We start from the raw sequence: 22,861 nt of genomic DNA on the forward strand, positions 1-22,861 counted from the left end.
ACACCACTTTATCTGTTGCACAACACAATCAACTTCTCTCAGCATAAATACATCACAAAAGTGAGTTGAAAACAACACAATCACAACTCTTCACTTTCTCCAAATTTCACTGATCAATACCCAACACGATTATAAATGTGTTGTGCAAGTTTGATTTTCCAACAGGCTTAAAAGCCTAGCAGTTGGATTTCAAGATTGGTACAAATACATGTGGCATTTAGGCTTTCGCCCACACATTTGGTTCAAAATAAACATAGGGTGATTTAGCGTTTTGTTTTTCAGACCACTCTATTTTGGTCTGTGTTGGGGAAGCCAGACAATAAAATGTGAATGATTTAGCAAATTTTGAATTTCAGACTCCCCTCCAATGAAAAGCCTGTGTTGGGGAAGCTGGATAAAAAGTTTGGACTGATTTAAGAAGAATGACACCCCTCTTTGTTAAAGAAGTTGGGGTCAGCAGGACAAAAAGGATTACCCTATTAAATGATAGGCTACAGTTTCCAGCGCATACTGGAGTGAACATTGTTAATTTCAAATTTTAACAACATTCAACCCGTAGTGTTCTTCCAAATGAGGAATTAATTAAATTCATATGTTTAGTTAAATAGGCTTAGGATTTACAAGTTGCATGGTATTAGCACTATGTCCCTTGGGAAAATTTGCCCTGTTACAATAATGCAGTGAAAATATATCTTTTTTTGCAAGAGGGCATTCTTTTCCCTGGTGCGTATACAATGTCAAACTGCAGTTGTCATGGTGCAATAGTTGTCGAATATGTCCCAGTGTTTTTAACAAATAGGGCAAACTGTGCCCCAGTGCTAATATCGTGCAACTTTGCACTTGCACAGGTGGAAAGTTTCTGTATTCTGGCCCCAAATCGTATATGAATTAAGGGATGAAAATGAAATAGCGGATGCAACTCTATGCCTCAATGGTCTCACTGCTATTAAGACTGAACCCGTGGTGGTGTTTTTACTTGAGTGACAGCAGTATTCACCCAAACAGGGTGTGATTGATGCTGCATGTCAGTTGAGGAAGCTTGTGAGTCAGTGAATGCTCAACAGAGTGAAATATTAGGTCAAACTGCTATATCATTAAACAAGCACTGAAAGCTCACACAAGGAATATTTTGTCCATGTGTTGCTTCAGCAACTTTCAACGAAAGCAAAACATGGAGCAAATCCCTTTTGTTGATTACGTATAGTGAACATGTTTTGGATAGGTTGCGTTCAAATTTGCCCGTTTTTGCCTTAACTAAGGACACGCTGTATCATCAAATACATTTTCTTGTCACAAATCAATATGTTTAATGTACAAATCAGTCCTTCTTCCTCACAAACAGTTAAACAGGGCTGATTTTGAACTTTCTTTAAATACCCCATGTAATTTTTATGTAAGATGGTTCCCATTAAAGACTCACATGGTGCGGCATGTTTTTTTTTTCATTTATTATGCTGACACTTGTTTGAGTCAGCATCTTTCTCAGATCTCACCTTGAAAAGAGATTTGAGTTTCTAGTCCAAAGCATTGAGCAAGAATCCACAATGATGGTGAAAAGCACGCTGACGTCAGAACCTGAGCATTGATTACAAGACTAAAGAGCTGATCAATTACGAACAAACCCATGTGTGCCATAAGAGGACACATCTGTGTGATTTGCACAAAAGCTCGTAAGGCAGGGTTGTACTAATCCCAGCGAATCATAGCACAATGGGCCTCATTCCGAGTATGGCGGTAAGGGATAGCGGCCACCGGTAACGAGACCGGTGGCGGTAATCCCTTACCGCCATACTCCGAGTTCCCTTTGCGCCCTCGCCCTTAACGCCTGCTTTGAGCAGGTGTTAAAGTCGAGGGCGCAAAGGGGCCTCCAAGCCAATAACGGTGACCGTAATGAACGGTCACCGTTATTTGCATCTTCCCCATTCCCATTGTGCCCTATGGGGGCTCATTTGGGAATGGGGAAGAGCCTTGGTGAATGGGGAATTACTGCCCCGCCAACCTTGGAATGGGGCGGTAATTCCGCCATCCACCTAGGCGCTGCCGGTCCGGGTACGGCGTCAACCAAGGCGTTAATAGCGCCATTGGTTAGCGCCGTACTCGGAATGAGGCCCAATGTCTCATTACCCGAGTCTGTCTTATAGAAAATTATTTTCAATGTTCAGGTAGCTCTTTATAGAAACCTATGCGTTCACAGAAGGAAATTTCTTACCTGTATATAATTCTGGGGGGAAATTCTGAGTCTTCCCTAGTTCGGACTAAAACATAAAAAGTGAATGGTTGTTTTCTTTTATGGATATGCGGGGAAGTTTGATTGTATTCCTGGGAAGATATTAAGGGAAGGTTAATCGGGAGCACTGTAGACTTTTCTCGGATGCATGATCAATTTTGGGCGGATGTAAGCGGAGTATGATTTATGAGGGGATTATTCAAAAAGCTGTTTACAGACGGATTTTACCACCATGTAACATCTGTGCATAATGTGCACGATGTCAGACAGAATCTTAGATTTAGTTACAGCATGTGTATTTAGCACCAGTTTTTAACAATTATTTATTGTGATGTGTACATGTGCCATATGCAACACTTCACTTCGGGACGTGCAAGAATACATGGGGGGATGGGAGAATAGAAACATCAAAACAAAGTTAGAGAAGGCAATTTGCCAGCCTCAATGATAGGATGTCACCTTTCTGTGAAATTTGTTATGATGTAAGTTGGAAAGGGGGTGGGCATGGTTGTACATCATTGCATCACTGTCCTCCTCCATTATTTAGACAAGGCCTCTTGCGTGGATCTCATCTCAATGATTATTGAATGCTGGGAACTAGCGTAGCTGCCTGAGTATATGATGGAGTTTGTTCCAGAGTCAGAAAAAGGAGTTGCTGCATATTTGAATTGTTGGTCTGGTTGTCCAAATCCACACCTCAAGGGCCAGAATCCCTACAGGTTTTCACAATATCCCTCAATATTCATGTGAAAACATGTAGATACATTTAGAATCATTGTATGCAAATATAGCTCATGATTATTAATGTGTGTTACCCCGAAAATCCAACATCTTTCGGGCCTCGCGGTCGGGAGTTGGGCAACCCTGGTCTAAACCGTTTGGGGTGTAATGTTATGCTATCATATGTCCACTTATTGAGCCGAAAAGTGGCTTTCTGGTCATAGACACCAAATGTGAGGAGAAAAAATTGAGAATTATAGCCCCGAAGCATTGGAGAAAAGTCAGATGTTTAGCTTATGAGGAAATAATGTGGGAGTGGCAGCATGTATAAGACAAGGAGGGAGAGGCATCCAGAAGGAAGAGACAAGGACAAAGAAACCCTGACCTACCAGCCTGGATAGCCAAAAGTGAGGAGAAAAAGACAGGACTACTAAGAAAAGTGAAGGGTTGGGCCAGAATCAAAGTATTTATGAAGAGAGGAGATGAAAGCAGGGTCGATATTATGAAAGGCTTTGGAGATGGTGATAAACAATTTGAAGTCAATGGGCCTCATTACAAGTATTGCGATAAGGCAACAACGGCGCCGGTATCGCTACCAGCACCTTTGCTACCGTACCGCCATACTACGAGTTCTACTTGTGGGTGCCCTTGCAGCCACCAGGTCTGACCTAGTGGCCATACCGTCACCCACGAGCAGAACATGATGGTAGCACCGGCACCGTTATTAATGGTACCGGCGCTACCTCCCTCCCCATTCCCACTGAGCCCTTTGGGGCTCAAATGGGGATGTATCGGGCCCGACACCCGTGAAAGGGCAATTACCCTTATAGAATAGCCCGGTAATTGCCCATTCGTGGGTGCCTGACCCGGATACGAGTTTGGAGGTAGCTTTGCCGGCTTGACCGGCAAAACTACCTCCAACCTCGTAATGAGGCCCAATGTGTTCCTTGATAGAATGAACCTGCAGTTTAGTAATAAAAGGATACATGTTTGTAGAATAATAGAGAGTGAAAAAATAATGATATCTGCATTTTGATGGAATGGAAGATATACGAACAGAGTTAGCAGCGATCAAGGTGGAAGGAGAGAGGAATGGAACATTCTGACAGAGATGATGAAAGCAAAAGTAGCAGGAGGAGATTTGAAAGAGCAACATAAAGAGAGGTGTAAAATGTGACATCAAGATTCTTAACATTAAAGATCAGGTCATGCCAAGTTCCCTTTGATGGGGTCCAAAGGAATGGCTCCAGAGATTCAGAGGATCTTCTACATATAAACATCCCAGGTTTGTCAGAATGTAACCATACAGGGTTATTGTTCATCCGGAAAGATATGGACAAGCGCATAAGCTGGAATTTAACGTCAAAGTTGCACTACTTCCCATTCAAGGGTATTCAGAGCTGGGTGTCATCCACATAAGAAACAATAGAAGAAAACAGTAAAGACAATAAGACATGAATGGGCTGAAGATAGTGATTAAAAAGAATAGGGGAAATAGAGGGTCCTCAAGGGACCCCACATAGAAGGGAGCGATGATCAGAGGAAAAATGTGGAAGAGAATCAGATTGACACTGGTTATTGCCGTGGATGATCCGAGTATGGCAGTCATAATCTTAGAGTTTAAGAACGTTTTCTGAGCCCTTATTCTAATGTTCTTTGTGAGAAAAGTGCAGAATAGAGGTTTAAGGTGTATCCACCTTTCAACCAGTATCCACGATAAGGATATCAAAGCTGGAGGAAGGTGGCCTCTATTTTAGAGACCCATTTGAGTCTGATCACTCAGGTTTCTAGTTGTTGCAATTTGTTAATTGTGTTCATATATTATTTCTGAGACTAAGGTACAGTTCATTGCAATAATTACATGTTCTCATGATAGGTGCGTGCATTAGTTTAATTGTTTGATTCATGTCTAGGAATGGGACACATATTATGAAGAGGTTGAGTTGAAGGTGGTAGGTCTAAGCCAAAACCTTTTCTTGTTAGGAGATGTAAATGATTTGTGTTGAATGGATTTTTAAACTTTTTACCTAACATGGATGCTTTTAGTAGGTTGTTCATAAGAGGGGTCTAGGATATGGGGTACTGGAAGATTGGAGAGGGTTGAAGCTGACCATTTTAGCTTGGTTGGCAATGAACATCTGTTAGGAGACATTCAGTGCTGGACTGTTTCTACAGATGGACTAAATAACAGAAAATGTATTGAAGACATTCCAAGAGTTTTTATTAAAAGGCTTGTGAAGGGGCTCACTAATGGCCATCTCTCTCTCTCTCCTCTTCCATTGGTTATTCCCGCCTTAGCTCTGCTGCCCCTAACCCCCAAAGGTGGTCACTAGAGATTGGCAACCCCTGCTGCCTAGTAACTGACTAGCTGGTCATGATGCATAATCTGTCTGTCTCCCTAAGGGATTTTGTAAATGCATCATATGCAGTCGTCCTACAGAATAGCAACGGTCTTTAACATGTGAATAAGTTCAATTAACCAGGCTCCATTTGTACTTGCATTCCCCCTCTCTCTCTCTCCCTCTTTCTCTCTCTGTCTCTCTCTCTTTCTCTCGCTCGTAATCCTGTCTTCTCCCTTTCCTCTATTCTCTACTACTCTCTCCTCCAACTGCTGATACCTAATATCTTGTCCCATTACTGTCTCCTACTCTCTCCTTACACTACTCTCCTCCAATAACTCTCCACTGTTCTCTCCTCCCCCTCCACTTTACTCCACCCATAACTTCTTCCAGAATCAGCTTCCTTTCAATCTCACAGTCACCTTTGCAAGTCTATAACACACACACCTCTACACTCTCCATTGTTCTCATTCACTCATTTTACATGCAGTCTCACACCTAATTTTCACTTGGTCTCACCAACCAATACCTAAAATGCACACGCTCTCTGTAATCTTCCTCTATGCATTGCTATACCATCCTTCCTCGGTCTGCTCTCTTCATATGCTTTCTCCTCCCTTTACCTCACCCGAACAAACCACACGTTTTTTTCTCCTTAATCTTCTGCTTCAAAACCCTTCATTGAGCCTCCATGTCAACTGGTTCCACGGTCAGTGACTGCCTTCTTTTACTTCTTTGGGTCGGGTTACATGTATTGGAATACATAAAATGGGCCTTACGGCATTTGTCCCCTTTTTGTGTGTGCAGCTGCTGCCTCTCCATGGTGGCTGCCCGCTGCAAACAAAGTAAGTTCTGGAGTGTGTGTCTGTAATACATGGAACATCTGAATTACTGGTCTGATTGGTGCCGTGTTCTGCCATCCTGCCTGTTGCACCCTCTCCACCCCACGAGTCTCTGCCGCAAAGACCTCCCATAGCTGTAGTCTTATGGGACAAACACTTGGCAGCATTGTGCACAACAGTTAAGGGGCAACAAGTAGTCATACTTCACACATTTATTCAGGCACCGGTAGAAGCGAGCGAGACTGGGGCCCATTCAACTGCCACTCGCTGCATCTGGGCAAGACTGTCTCTGGCAAACACCCTGGTAAGGCTCCTGCCCATTTTGAAAGGGATCCCCATCCATTTTTGACAGGTCTTAGGTCCCTGATCATGCCTGTTAGGGAGAATGCTCACCCAAGTGCTAAATTCCCTCTACCTTAGAGCCCTCCAGCTCTTTTGCTATATTTTGGGACTTTGAACATTTCATTTTCAATGTGTTTTACTCTTGTGATCTTTGGTTATGGAGTTTTAGATATCCCCATAAGGCATCATCTTGTTATTGTTGTGTCACACAGCACAATTAGTGCAGTGGCAAATGGGTGGGACTCCCCAAGGTTTAAATAACTTCTCTGGGATGAACTACTTTTCCCCAGAGAATGTAAAGTTAAATTTACTTTACTAGTCTTTTTAAATTCATAGACCCAGCACAAACTATCTTCCAATAGAGTGATGGAGGGTTACTTAGTATTGTCATGATGCCTGCCCCCGGAAGACCAGACCAGGCCCAGCAGCCCCGGAAGCAGGCATCATGCCACTTGGAGCATGCCCAAAAGTCCCAGTTAGGGGCTGTTTGGGTACAGTCCTGGCGCCCTGGGCGCCAGGCTCATTATTGATCACTTACCTGAAGCAGACCATGCTGCATACTCACCTGAGGCGACCATACTGCATGAAGACTCTAGCCAAATGAGGCTTAGGAGGGACTATTTTACTTAAGGGACTATTTTGTTACTTGGGTGGGGCTGTGGAAGAATACTTACCTGGATCTTCTTCCAAGGCTATTTAAACCACGCCCGGACAGCCACACGTGCTTCGCGTTATTCTGCTTGCTACAGCGTAACGCTCACCGTGTTTTCAGCAGCTCCAATCTTCAGCCACGCCCGCTTCAGTCCTGGGACTCCTGAAACAAGAAGACAAAAGGATAAAGGTTAGAACAGGAGTTTTAACTTTAATCCTTACCTGAATCCTGATCCATTTCGCCACGGAATTGAAAGACAGAAGTCTTTGAAGCATTGCTTTGCATTTCTACGGCACAGCGCTGAACTCACCTGCTTGGTGGTACTTCAGCATTCCATCACGCTCTCTCCATCTCGCGGCCACCCTCCGACACCTAAGGAGACAAAGACAGCAAGGTGAGCAAGGGGACTCTCTCTAAGGCCATACAAGCTACCCCCAAGGACTTACCTGATTACCACGGAAGGTACTCACCTCATTTCGGGTCGGCGCAGTCAACTCTGCTTCACCGCCGTACCCCGGCCCCTAAGGGGAGAAAGCAAGGACAATACCAGTTACCCCCCCCACAAAACGTACCTGATTTACCACGGGGGTCTCACCTCATCTCGGGTCGGCACAGTCAACTCTGCTTCACCGCCGTACCCCGGCCCCTAAGGGGAAAAACACAATAGACTTACCTGAATCTTACCGAGTGCCATTTGGAAATCTTCGAGTGGATTAATCGGCAACCTGCAAGGAATCGGACAGAGTGAAGAGCAGACATTTGAACTCTTATGAACAATTGGGCTTTAGAGTCAATACTGGAACTCACCAATTCCTCTACGCCAGTGAAGTAACTGGTCATCAACGCGCCCCTGCGGTCGATGCAGGATGGAGAGCTCATCCTTCCAAACCATCAGGTGAGACTAAGGAGGGGACATCAAGAGTGATCAGTGGGAAGACAACGGGAGTGGGGAAGGTGGGTTGACACTCAATTCCACGGGTGGTTAATTCCTCTTCTCCTTTGCAGAGAATATTCTTGCGAGCCAGACAAACTAGGCTGAGCTGGCCAGTCCAGTCAGTCATCTCGGCGCTACACGTCACGCCGGTGGAAATAACAGCGGCCCAGTTCCGGTCGTTGCCCCCGTGGGAACCAGGTGAGCGTAACAAGTATCCCCAGGCCCTCATTACGACCCAGGCGTTGGACCATGGTGCTAATAGCACCATGGTCCATGCCGGTAACTTACCGATTCCGGCATGGCGGAATGGGTAATTACCGCCCCATTCCGATGTTGGCGGGGCGGTAATTCCCCATGGTGCCATGGCCCATCCCCATTCCCATTTTTGCCCCATAGGGCTCAATGGGAATGGGGAATGCGCTAAGTACGGTGCCGCAAATTGCGGCACCGTACTTAGCACCAAGGTCCCTTTGCGGGTTGTTTTTTTGACGCCTGCTAAAAGCAGGCGTTAAAGTGCCACCCGCAAAGGGACCTCGTAATCAGGCATTAAGGGTTTAACGGCGCCGCCACCTTTTATGGCGCCTTTAACCCCTTAACGCCTCGGTTGTAATGAGGGCCCCTATGTCTAAATACTCTTTTAGCTGTCAAAAGCTACCCTTTCCTATTGAAATGGCTGGTGGTAGTGGTTTTATAATGAACTACCATGATTTTTCTCGACCGCGAACACCGGTAGCTAAAAATTAGGGCTGCCATGTTTTTCAATATGGCGCCCAAATCCCCTCTGTAAAAACAGACTTCGGTCTTCTTTTTTTGCCGTTTCTTTGTGGAAAGGTCCTTCTGGTGTTTAACTCTGCGCGACAAACCAGGTTTGGTCGCTTTGTTCGTGAGCCTTTGGTGGGCTTCAGGACTGAAGTCCGCCCATGGCCTCTGAGTGTCTGAGGTGGGCAGAAAGTGAGGGAGGTGCCCAAAACTACCTGTGCTCGGTCCCCTTGGAGATGCAAATGCACTCTGGCGTGATTGGCTGGCTGACTGTCCGGCAAGGACAGCCACCCTGCTCGGTGAGTGACAGCTAGGCTGGAATGAATGGGAGAAAACTGTTTAAAAGGCGAGTCTCCCAGACTGGAAGGCAGAGTCGACCACTGGAACGAGAGAACAGAAGACGAGCTGGACGAGGGCGGCTTCTGCAACCACTGGACCGTTGGTTTGCCCGGTGAAGCCCTGCGGCAACCCTGAATTGCCAGATCTCAAATCAACAGAGAAGCTCCGTCAAGGACGGCTTCTCCCTTTGAGTTGGTGGGACCAATCAACTCAGAAAACGCCTGGATACCATTATCGGAGCTGGTCAAGGTTAACCGGGGAGAAGGACACCAGTTTGTGTTTGGAAGCCACGGCTACTTGAGCTGAAGTGACGCCATTTTGTTTGCTCTGACGAAGATCCCGTGCAGTGCAGGTGTCCCCCGACGTACTCCCTCTTGTCCCCATGACTGAGGCTCAGGAACAGCGAGACCTGCAGGACCTGCCAGGAACCAACATCTTCAATCTTCAGCTGCATCTTTTTGCTCCACTTTAAGGTAGTGTGCAAGCTGGTTGAGAGACCCTAACTCTTGTGGTGAAAGTTCATGAAACTTTCCCCACTTGCAGGCATAATCACTCGTGACCCAACACATCTTGCTTTATCATCTGAACTACTTCTAAAAACGTTTACAAAGACTTCTCCATGTGTACCAGAACTTTGCTGTCCTATCCAAGAACACTAGATTATTGACTTTGGCCTGGACTATTGAATCAAACTGACCGTCCTGGTACATTGAACCTTTGCATTGTCTGAAAGAAGTGTTTTCTAACCCTTTGTGCAAACCTATGCTTTTTGTTCCAATTAAAAAATACTGAAGTGCTATTTGGCTCCTTTTTCAGGGGAGCACAAACTGTCTTTATAACTTAGTTTATTACTGTAGTATATTGGTGTTTAATACTGAGTTGATTTCTGCTAGTGAAAGTTTTCTAAATGACTGTGTAAATAAATGTTTAAGTATTTTTTATCAAGAAACCTTGAGTGTAAGTGTCTACTTGAACCACTGTGATTGTGATACTTCTGTGTAACTTCTTCTACTGCTCACATTCCCTCTTGAGATAAGCCTGGCTGTTCAGCTCACTACCAAAAGTGTGTGGTACAGCCTTATACCAAATGCTGGTTTTTGCTTACACCTGCAGTCCTAATTGTGTGGTGTTCCCAGAGGGTATTGCCTGCAATTCTGCCTAAGGCCTTCAGTAATGTGGTTGTGTGCTGAAGGTATATTGTTTTCATTAGGACATTAGCTGAATATTGTCAAATAACTTGGCTAAATGCTGTTGGAAAAGGAGTCTTGAATCTTGATGGGGGTAAGCCTTGTTGCATGTTCATTCAGTAACACTTTCATTGAATAACCAATGAATCTGTTGATAGGGTTTTGTGACCCACACGTTCACAGGCTATTGGTATGTCAATATGTAAAAGGACAGCTCCTTGGTTCTTGTCCACTGTCTTTAGGATGATTGCCTTGTATGAATTAGCATGGTCACTGTACTACAGTTTAAACTGCACCATTGATCAACAGGCACTCATTCAGACGCTCATCACTAGAACTAGATCACGATGATCACATCCTTGTTGAGGGCAGAACATTCCTTTAATGTTGGTGATGCAATACACGTCCTTAAATATGTGTGCACACCATGAACTGCATGTCCATGCTTGGTGATAGAGATTTGCATCGGTCAAAATCCTCACTGTGGCCTAACACTATGGTTGTTCTATTCATCTAACCACACATGATACTCCAGCCCACACATGAAGCATGATCAGAATTGGAGAAATTGCAGATCCTTGAAAAATGCAATAACTTAGAAGCTTCTAGGTTGAGCTAACCCATGCAATTGTTTGACGAACAACATGTTCCCATTTTCACTCTGTGAACATGTACTCCTGTTGGATAGCACTTAAGACTAAGGTGTACGCATTTGGAGATACTTCACATTTTGGCAGTTATGAAATCTGAAGCAAGTAGAGAAATGTAATGTTCCCAAAAAGTGCTTTCTATTAGAGGTAACATGCCGAGAATATCAAAACTCACCCTTCTACACTAAACTCATATCAATTTGGTCCTTGACTATCCCTTCTACCTAAAAGACCTGAGCTCCTGTTTAATTCCTCCTCCCTTATATGCACTGTGCTATCCCAGCTTAACCACGGGAATGGCCAAAGTAAACACATCATGATTGACTACCATGATGTGGTGAGGCTCATTGGTGAATCACAGCACAGGGCCTGAGCAATATCTCTGCAAAAGTACCATGTGGGTCTAGCAGGAGAACGTGGCGGCAATCAGAATGCAAGCAACACAAGCTTTATTCACCATTAAATGCAAGCATGTAGGCAGCTGTTGCCTCCACCCACTCCCACCATTGCCCTGTGTGACTACTCCCTGCCTGTGCCTATTCCACAGTCACTGATAAACCGACATGCCACTATCCCTCTGCAATTGACTTTCTTACCTGACTCTTCGTGCTCATGACTCACCGCGACCCCATAGCCATTTTGGTGGCCATACATAGATATAGAGAAAAGAGACTTTGCGAGTTTGCCTGTAGTGTTTATGACAATTGGTAGGGTTTATGCTCTCTGCGCGAGACATTTTTACTATAAAAAAAAAGTAAAGACACATAGCACCCCAGACTGAGTGCTCATAGCTGTTACCCATCCCCCAATGGATTGCCAGTGCATCAACAGCAACCTTCTTCACTAACCGACCAGGAAAACCCACACAAACAGATATTATGACTTAACTAATCGTAGGCAGAAAAGAAAGCTCTACATTGGAGATCATTTCCACTGACTTACCTGCAGGAAGTAGTCAATTGCACAAGGAAGAGACATACATGTGTGCAATGCAGATGGTGTGGTTGATCAAAAAAAATGCATTTGCAAATAAAGCTCACTCTCTAAACACTGATATGTTTCCACTGCATGTGAGATAGCTGGGTACATCTTCGGGATAAGCCAATTGTAAGCCCTATTGTCCTGCCCATAGCCCATGACCCTATAAAAACGGTCACCTCTGTGTCTGTATACGTCTTACTTCTGTATGCAGGTACTGATGCATGGTCCATGTTGCCCACATGCTTTACAAACCTTTGGTAGTCACTGAAAAACCTCTTGCTGAAGGGATATTCTAGTTAAAATGCAAAACCTAAAAACCGCTGAAATTCTACAGTTATGGTTACCAAAAAAAAGCATAAAACTCACATACCACCATGCACTGGTTATGACTTCACGCATGGCAACAACATGTGTATGATCAATGGCAATGCTTATGGCATGAGATATGGCTCTATCCCTGGCATTATGGAAGATATCAGTGGGCCTGTTATTTCTGGGGAGACTGCTTTCATGGGTGGGATCGGACTGATATCCATGCGGTATCAATATGAAAAATGTAATTGGGAATGGCACACAACGTCAAACCATCCTTGATATCCTCAAGATATATACACACAAAAACAAATACAATTTAAAGCAAAGCATCATCTGGATTGCCTCTGTCCATTCAGCTCTTATTAGAAATACTGTTCTGTTGGAAATCTACTGGTTCCAGTAACATGAGAAATACATACGTGTCTTTCGAGCCGAGTCTTCCACAAAAAGAGAAGAAATGTCTTCATCCACGCCTGCTTCATTTTTTGCAATGCATGTGTAGGCGCCTGTGTCTTCGTAGCGGACATTGCTGATGTGAACCTCACTTCCATTAGCTGCAAAGAGAAAAAACAATAAATACTATTTTTGAATGTTTTAGTACCTATTGTAAAAGTGGAAGCTACTAATATAGTGCTGTGTTATTTATATAGCGCCTTTATCCTAAGCGCTTTACAGAGCACATATTTACATACAACACCACCAAACTGAAATTGGTACTCATTTATCGACCTCGGAAGGATGAAAGGCTGAGTTGGCCTTACCGGGAAACGAACCTGCAACCTGCAGATCACGATCAGATCGCAGCAGCGAGTGCTGAACCCGCTGAGCTATCTAAATATTATCATATTTCAATGGGTTTGTCTGCCATATCAAAGGCACTGCTCGTAGAATAATGGGCTCATTACGAGTTTGGTGGTATCTGGTGAGTCATCTGCCAAGATACCACCAAATGGTATTACCATTACAGCCACTTGGTACAGTGGTATTACTTCCGGATTACACGTTTCAGTAGGCGGTGTTAGTTCCCATTAATTTGAGTCCATTGGACTGAATGGGTTATTTTGGAAGAAATACCATGGCAGTAATTCCACCATGTGGTAATTTTGCCGAACTTTGTTGGAAAGTTGGCTGATTTATCTCCAGCTAATAGCTGGAGGTGAATCCTCCCACTTTCGGCCAAAATCCATAATTGGGCGGTGTAGTAATGCAGTGGTATACAGTAATACCGGTGCATTTTACCTGTGCCTCCAAACTTGTAATGAGGCCCTAGGTACGAGTGTGGCAGTATTTCCACAGACATCCGGTCAACTTGTATTACCATTACTGCATGCAGTAAGCATGTGGTATGTTCAATGATCCACATGATTCCGATACATGCAGACCTTTCATTTCTTCCCCATAGGACTCCATGTGAAAATGACATATTACCACATGTAGTGGTACCTCATGGAGTAATTTTGCATCAGTTAATCATTTTGTCTGAAGTTAATTACTTGAAACAAGCAGAATTGCAGTTTCAGGATTGAAATGCGGAATTTGGCAAAATAGACAGTATTTAAACATAGTTTGTTTTACCATTACCATCAAACTTGGAATCAGGTACTAAGTATTGCGGGAGCTACACAGCATTTCTGTAAAATCATGGAGCCTACATCTATTGGTTCTGAAACTATATTGGTCAATGTTAATATTTTTTTATCTTCAAATTGTATACGGCACACCATTTAGAAATGGCTCACACATGGTTAATATTAATTCTCTATGTATATGAACAAAGCACTTCCACATTAGGGGACTTAGAGAGAAGTGTTCTTTCATCTTTTATATTTGCAATATCATTAATGCAATCATTCATTATCTAATCATCAAAACAAAATCCTAACTTAGGTGCCATGTTGCCCTGTGTTACATGTAAAACCTCGATCCAGTCCTGGTTTTCACCATTGCACACTGGAATGTGTAGGCCCACACTTACAAAGGGACAAACAAAATTGCAATTCCCAGCATGTAATGGGAAACCAGTGCTGGTTCTATGTTTCACACTTGTCCAAATTTGGCAATGCGTGTTGTGTATTTAGAGAACAGGTCACATGTGCTGTAGGAATCAGTATACAAGCAACAACACTGTTGGGGGTCGCCTGCCAGGTCCATCCGGCCGGCGCCCCTGGGTGCTGCTTCCTCACAGCACCAAACAGGCCCAGCGCCTGTGGGAGTTTGGGGCCTGCCATGTCCATCCGGCAGGCCCCGTGGCGCTATGGGACACCAGCGCCATCGGGGTGGGGCACAGCCTGCCAGGCTCCTGACCATGCGGACCTAGGCCACCGTCCTGGCAAAGGGGTCCCATGGCAACAGGACCTGCAGGCCTGTGCCTCCACGGGTAGGCCTGCCGCCTACATCAATAAGTGAGACACGGACTCAGACCAACCTCTCATGGAGTCTGCAGCCGTTCTGTCTCACGTGCCTGCAGGGGCTCCCTTTATTCATCTTGGGCCATGACGCAGTCATGGCCCATCTTAAAGGGGCAACACACGTGGGAGGGACACATCCCCTTAAAGGGGCCATACACATGGGAGGGTCACACCTAACACTCCTCCTTTTTCATAACAAACAAACAAACGTTGCTGAAACACACATGCATCCCACCCGTTACAGAACAGCAACCTAATTATCACTTAGGACTGGTGGGGTAGCCCAACAATAGGTTATAGCTCTAACGCATGTGTCAACAGTTACAAACACAACATCTACTAACCCATTTCTACACACACTCAATATGTGCCAGTCGTGGCCGGTGAGCTGCTGGAGGAACATAGGTAGTTCCAACACCGTTTGACAAACCCCTCTATTAACCTGGGGTTCGGGATAGCACCTACGCAAACAACACCATGGTGGGCGGCTGGCACTCCATGCACACCTCGCGGCTGCGGGATCACAGCCCCACCGTATTATTCTCTACTGAGACCACTCAAAGCATGTAGTTACTATGCAGGTTCACAGCATCAAAACACAAAGGATTACTGAGTCCTCTTTAAGCAATCGCAGGAGATCAGGAGACCAGTTCACCTTCCCTCAGCGTCCGTTCAGGAGTCATCTCCCGAGTCCAGGTCCATTGATGGTGCAGTTCACAGCCGGCAAAGCCGCACCTGGCTGGTACCAGGGGCCACATCGGCATAGTTCCTTGATGTTCAGATCAGAGCAGCGATATGCCGTTCGCAGGGCATCCAGGCTGCTCCATGTGCTGTTGATGGCGTACGGGGTGACAGGACATCACTCACCCCCCTCGTCTGTGATGTTCTCCCGATCTGGCTCATCTCTTTCCTCCAGGAGTACAGGAGGGCGCACAAGCACTCATGATGAGCTGCAACCCATCTCTTGATCGATGTACTGATTCTTGGTGATGGGGCCCTGGGCCGCCCGGTTGATTGGTCAGACACAAACTGTCGGCGGACCTCAGGGGGTCCGGCAGGTATCTCCCCAAAGCGCTGTTTAGCTTGGTCCTTCGATGGCATCGCATGCAGGATGTGATTAGTGGCAAGCAGCCAGGGCCACTGACATGGTAGGCAGGGTGGCTCGTGATTCGCTGGCGCTGTTCTGGGAGATAGTTTCTTCTATGCTGGTTGGCCTTCCCTTCTGACTGTTGTAGCGGTGTACCAGTTCTTGCACGGCTGCCACCGCTGGGCTGGATTGGCGTCACAGGTGTGCGTTGGGACCGACAGAGCAGGTGCACCGCGATACCCGGTTTCTCGGAGTGGAGCCTCGATGAACATGAGGGTGAATGTCATATTGTCAAGGTGTTGTGGTCCCTGTGGGTGCTGGTGCCGCAGCTCCGCTTGCTGTCCTGTGCACTCCCCACGGGTTGCGCCTTGGGACTGGCTGCTGGAGCACCTCTTGTCTACCGTTGATGTCTCCATCACCGCCAGGCATCCGGGGACCTCGCTGGGACTCTGATTCTTGCTGCCACCACGACAGACACAGGCAGGGATGCCGCCATCGCCCTTCTTTGTTTGGGTGCTCGACCCTAGTAACAGTCACTGCCGAGGCTTATAATCGTGCTGGGGCTCTGGCAGGTGGTCGATCTGCTCTCACCAGGGCACTGCAGCAGCAATCCAGAACGGCGCACATTCTTGAGGTCACCGCTGCAGGGCCCAGAGTAGGGCCAGGGCTCTCCTCACTGCCTCTCTGGACTGGGCACTGTGCTTCGAGTTCACCACCTGTCGGCCGAGGATCATGGAAGCCCGGTCCAGTTGCTGCTCCAGGTGGAAGCACCTCTTGGCCCTCACCATCTGTCCCGGATCATGCTGAGGGCCCTGTCGCCATGCTGGTGGGTAGAGCACACTGTTGTCGCTCCTTGAGTGGCCCTTGGTCTCGCAGGGCCAGCAGCTGTTATCTTGAGTTACTCCGGCGGGGAGCACGCGCACATATACATGTCGCTCCGGCCCTGCGGAGGCGCAGCCGCAGTCACCCCAAGCAGGATGTTTCTGTTTTATATGTATTTGACGGTAGGGGTCCCGGTGCTTCCTTCCCTTGCCGTAGGTCCGGGATCAAAGTCGTGCTCCAGCGGCCGCCTGGGGCCGCTTTATTCTTTTATCATGGGGGAGTGACTGGGACCTCCCCTTTTGTTTCCCCATGCTGGCGGGTCCTCTCCTTCTTGGGGGCGAACCAGTGGGGAATGACACTCTCCACTCTCTCTCGGGTGGCAGCATCCAGGCGCAGATGGGAGAATCTCTGACCCTCCCTTCCCCTGCAGCGAAACACAGATACCTTGCACCGTGGTGCAAGAGAATGGAGCAGCAGCACTGCCGGTGCCCCTCTCCCCTCGGGGCAGACACACCCGGGAATGGGAAATGTCGGCACCCCCAGCGGGAGCATGCACAGCCCACCTTACTGCGGGCGTGTGCCACCATCGTCCAGGCACAGGGGCCGCAGCCCTGCCACATCAGGCGATCCGTTCCCACTTTTTTTTTTTTTTTTCGCCGCGGCAGGCCCAGATTCTGGATGGGCTGCCGCGGGCAAAAGTTCCCTTTTGTACTTTTTTTTCTCTTTTTTTTTTTTTTTTCGAACATTGCTGCTCCTCCCCCTCCACGGTGGATGTCACTTCACATCTTCTTTGGGGGGGGGGCCGCACCTCCTCCCCATCGCGGGCTCCGACACCCGTTCTTCTTGCTGTGGGCCGCGGCCGGGGCTGAAGCATGCAGGGCACATCCACCCATTGCGGCGGATGCTGCTCCTTTCCTCTTGGGAGCCGCACCTCTCCCGATCCCAGACGGGGGAGGGGCAGCGCCTCCCCATCGTGGCCGACGCCGCGGGCACTTCTGCTCCCCGCGGGGACAGCTTTCTCCCCTCAGGTGTGGGGGGGGGCACGCACGCCGCCGGCGCCGCAGATCTCACCTCCCCCACATGGGTGGGGCAGCAGCCGGCAACCGTCACACCTTCGCGGGCCCCGTTGGAGTCGGGCCCGCCATCCTTTGTTTTCCTGCTGCTCCTCTTCATGCGGCCGACGCCGCCCACTACTGTTCGGCGGCCCCCAGTAGATGCAGACATGCTACCTCCACACGGGGGCAGCCACATCTCCCCCGGGGCACAACTTTTCCTTCTCGCAGCACAGCTGCCGAGTTGATCCGCCTCCGGCGGGGGACTGGCAGGCAGCTCGCCAGCCTACCTCCTTTGCGGGCCCAGGTGGAGATGGGCCCGCACCATATCTCCTTCGGGGCACGCAGGGCCCCTCTCCTCGTCGCCATTGTTGGGCGTCGCCTGCCAGGTCCATCCGGCCGGCGCCCCTGGGTGCTGCTTCCTCACAGCACCAAACAGGCCCAGCGCCTGTGGGAGTTTGGGGCCTGCCATGTCCATCCGGCAGGCCCCGTGGCGCTATGGGACACCAGCGCCATCGGGGTGGGGGCACAGCCTGCCAGGCTCCTGACCATGCGGACCTAGGCCACCGTCCTGGCAAAGGGGTCCCATGGCAACAGGACCTGCAGGCCTGTGCCTCCACGGGTAGGCCTGCCGCCTACATCAATAAGTGAGACACGGACTCAGACCAACCTCTCATGGAGTCTGCAGCCGTTCTGTCTCACGTGCCTGCAGGGGCTCCCTTTATTCATCTTGGGCCATGATGCAGTCACGGCCCATCTTAAAGGGGCAACACACGTGGGAGGGACACATCCCCTTAAAGGGGCAATACACATGGGAGGGTCACACCTAACAAACACAAGCTAGAAAGCAACACATTATTTACAAATGCGAAATCCTAATTCCTGCTCTCTGGTAGGAATGGTGGGAAGCACTATCGTTGATTCTTGTCCTATCCACTTCCATGCTGCCCAGAAAAAAAGAAGTTCCTCACTTTCACGATCGACATTACAGCTGCCCCCAGGGAACTCGCACTCCTCGCCCCAGCTTCCGCAAAAGCTTCAAGGCTTTTGAGCAGTGCAGCTTTCCTAACCTTACTACTGCAGTGGAGTCCCCTTTCGTGATATAGTTCATGGAGCTTGCCTACTTTCAAAGCAGGGGCAGAGCTAATGTCAAGTTTCATTGTAACAATAACAACATGCCTGTTAGTGTTTCTAACATAACTGTACACTTTTACACTTTGGATGATCTAGATGTAGGCATAGTCTGTAACAGATCCCTCCACTCCCACCAATATGACAAAAGGACAACTGCTCACAGAAGTGCAATGATGAGTAGTGACTACATCATCTACTCAGCCCTCACCCTTCTACAAACAGTGGTCACATTCATAAAGGTGAAACCAATATATCTCCTTTGTCTTTTGGGATATTTTGGGCTGAGGGCAGGCTGCATTCTTAAGAGTGGTATGAATGTGGTAAAGTAGGAGCCCAAACATAAATCATACAATATATATATATATATATACTTTAATTAAACACACCGTATGACATAAAAACTGTTTTAGTAAAACCTAACAAAAAACATCCCCTGTAAAGAAAGAAAAAGAAATGTAGATTGTAATAATGCAAGAACTCTGGATAATTAACAGGGATGAGATGCAATAAATCACCACAATGTTAGAAAAGGATAGCTTTCTTGAGGAAAACGATGCAAAAGGGGATTAAACTAGTCTCTAGAGACCCAGCAAATGGAGCATGGGGGCTGGGGCCTATCAACAGTACATTATTCAGTTATTGACCATTCAACAGCATCAAACCAGGCTTATTACAATTGTGTGAGTGGATCGAATCAGGTTCAGATGCATTGAGTCACGGTGATCCAGATGGCGAGCAGGCGTCAAGTTAGGCTCGAATTGTGCCTCAGATGAAGCCTTCTAATGAAGTGGGTGGATGGGGCCTTAAGGGTGACTTCAATGTTTGATTTCAGGTTGAACGCGAAGATGCTGGTGGATTGATGTGCTTGGTCAAGGCGCGATGGTTCTAATTCATTTAGCAGTGTTAAGCATCTGCTTTGCACCAAGGCAACAATGCACTCAGCTGGTGTGGGGCAGTGGTGAAATTGTTTGAAAAGCAGCAACAGTGTTCAAAGTTCGAATGAGTGCCAAAGGCAGCACAGTTTGGTCTGGTGGGTTGGAATGTGGCAAACCCTGCTCAAATATGGTTTGATCAGATGCAGGCGATGAATAGCAAGGATCCTTGTTGTTCTGGCTCTCAGGATGCTGTGAGTCCCAATCCAAGACTCTCTGAAAATATGGGCCATTGTTATCTAACTCCCAACCCTCGGGAGGCTGGTTAGCACCTCCTAGCAGGTATTTCACCTTGAGTGAGGTTTTGGGTATCAGTGTAGCTAGCACAGACGTAGGTCCTACTCCAGCAGCAGTTCTCCCCCAATGTGCCCTGGGATTGGGTGGTGAGTACAGTTTGCCTCTGTGTTGCTGCACCCTTTCCTCTTGGAAACATGCCCAAAAGAGGTCCAAATTAATTCTTCCTGTAGTCCAGGAATAAATCAAAGAAGGGATGGGACATTTATCGAAAAAGGTCCAATGGGATTTTAGGAATTCAAGCCTGCTTTAGGGGTCCAAACCCTGCCATTATGACAAGTGGTCTTTGCCTTCCCACATCATATCTTAAATGTGCTTTGCCTTGGGAAGTGTAGGGGAAAGGAAGGAAGGAGAGGTGGTGAGAAAATCAACATCGGGGAGTCCTTCTTCAACTATGCGGAGCTCCCTCTAACTACACTACCTCTGCCCCTTCTCAAGCCCATAGCATCAAAGGCCCTTTGGTATCCAATACCCTGATGTGATGTTAGTTCTTTTGTTTAGGGTATCCCCTCTGAAGACTGCTTCCCAGGCTGCTCACGCTGAAAGCTTTTTGGTCTAGAGTGTAGTGTTACCCACCCTCACAAAATATCAAAAAGAGGAAGCCCCCACAGTCTCTTGTCCTGCTGGATGAAGCAGATACAGCCAGTCTAAGGAGAATTCACATAGCCAGTCTATGGCTGGCCCAGGTTCACAGTGTGTACATGTGCACGATATAGATCAGATGAGCTTTAATAATTAACGTGAACTACCAGCCACCATAACCCAAACTCAGGAATTGGGTTTTTGGAACAGAGGCGTGGATTCTAAATGCATCCTCTGCACTACAGTGATTTGGCAGTCACAGCAGTTGGCAGGTAGGGCACTTTTGATCTCTGAACCTGCTCTGTGACACTGAAGGGGAGGCTCTGCAGACCTGGATACTTAAGCAGCAGGGCACAGGTGTCCACTGTGCTTTTGGAATGGAGTTTGATGAAATGGGTATGATCAGCAGAGATAGGTTACCTGCACCATGTTATCATTAATACAAATATAAAAGCTAGGGCTTCCCTACTATTGCCGGATGTCAATTCTTCAGACATGTACATAGAGGACATTTACGGGGTGCAGTGAGGAGAGGAGGAACAGTTACAGAACACCTACGCACAAGTTTACATTGGCTCACTAAATTACAAGGGGCGAGGAGTGCTTTTAATGGGGAAAAGTTTCCACCTGGCTAATGCTCGGAGGGCCCAGGAGTGAGTACATACTTCTGGAGTTCTCGGAAAACAAGACATTACATCCATTTTACAGGAATTTCAAGTGAGGAAACAGAAGGGTAATCTTAGGAAGCAGTAGAAGTGGACACATGCGTGAGGAGGAGTGTTATGCTAGGTGTAAAAGGAGGAGATGTATGCTGGGTGCGCTCTGTCATCAATATTGACATGAGGAAACCAACATGTAGAAAGCCTCATGTTGTGATCAGTACAAATGGTTGTCCAGTAAATCTGCTGACTGCCTGAGATGCACTGTACACAATGATGTTTGAACAATTAGGACTGGTTCTAAAGCAAACTGACATTTGCCCTGATGCTGATGGTCAAGGTCATACTGTCATTGTAGCAGAATGCACAGCTGCATTCGATTTCAAGGGGTACACTTGCAGAAAAGAGGTTGTCAATTAGGATGATTTGAACAGAGTGATTTAAACAATATGTTAGCACTCTACACCACTTGGATCAGTGATGATGATTGAGGGAAGCAGGGATACCAAAGTAGAATCAAGGTTAGATGATGTGTCTGATGAATGATTAAACTTTTTGAGGAGATTCCAGCACTGGATCAAAATTAGAGGGAGAAAAACTGAATTGAGTAATATGGTGAACCATTTTAAAAGACCAGAGAATTCCGAAAATCCTGTACCATCTTTTCTGCAAAGATCTGGAATTCCCTCCCTGAACACATCTGTTCTACAAAGGATCAGATGAAAAAGTGAAATAGCTCCTCTTTTTAGAATTGTGTCCCTTAGGGACAGACCTGTCGTTGCTTTCCTCCCTTTATCTTTGTACTTGGAAGAGTGCTGAAATAACCTAGGCGGCACCTTTCCTCCATAAGCATAAACATACACTATCTGACGAACTAAGGAGCAAGAAGTCTCAATTTTTGAAGAGTTGGTACAAGCATCAGAATGTGATTCTGCCCGTTCTTTTCATATAGGTTTCCATCAGCAAAATAAGACTGTGTTTGGATCTGAGGGTTCTCAACAAGCCTGTGACAGTGTACATGTTTCCCCTCCGCAAAATAGGAGAAATTGTGAGTGTTTTAGGTAAGGCAACATTTTCCGGCACATCATATTTGATTTCAGCCTATCACCAGTTAAAGTTGCACCCCCTTTCTCATGACATTACCACTTTCATCATGCCATATGGCACATGCAGTGTTTTTTGTGTGTATTCATCATTAGTGAAAACAAAAGAAATAAATATTTTTTGGATTTCTCAGACTCCAGTGTTTTCAAGTGGGGTCTCAAGTGGTGCCAGGACCCAACTTGGTTGTCCACCCTTAATCTATGGGCCTCATTATGACCCTGGCGGAATGGGTTTAACGGCGCTGGTAGAGCTGCCGTTGGCGTTAAACCAATTCCGCCCTATTACGAGGTCCCCTTGCGGGACCCGCTCTGGACGTCTGGTCAGACCAGACGTCCTTTGCGGGAACCGCGAGGGAACTAGCATGCTAACAACGAGCCTGTCATTAACAGTCCCGTTGTAAGCATGCTCCCCATTGCCATGGAGCCCTATAGGGGCTCAAATGGGAATGGGATCGTCCGGGTTGCCTGAATGGGGATCTACCAGGCCCTCCAAAGTCGGAA

General features: G+C 46.9%; 1 protein-coding gene across 4 annotated transcripts in view; it reads right to left on the reverse strand.

Annotated features, from left to right (window-relative positions):
* FSTL5 (follistatin like 5) overlaps positions 1-22,861 on the reverse strand; it is a 3,721,575-nt gene that overhangs the window by 702,908 nt on the left and 2,995,806 nt on the right. For all 4 annotated transcript variants that reach the window (XM_069631359.1, XM_069631360.1, XM_069631358.1 and 1 more), the window contains exon 10: positions 12,707-12,841. In XM_069631359.1, the coding sequence (XP_069487460.1) occupies positions 12,707-12,841 (135 nt within the window). The remainder of the gene's footprint in view (positions 1-12,706; positions 12,842-22,861) is intronic.

The sequence above is a fragment of the Ambystoma mexicanum genome, chromosome 6q (assembly GCF_040938575.1).
Source record: "Ambystoma mexicanum isolate Mex_15411 chromosome 6q, UKY_AmexF1_1, whole genome shotgun sequence".
Lineage (NCBI taxonomy): Eukaryota > Metazoa > Chordata > Amphibia > Caudata > Ambystomatidae > Ambystoma > Ambystoma mexicanum.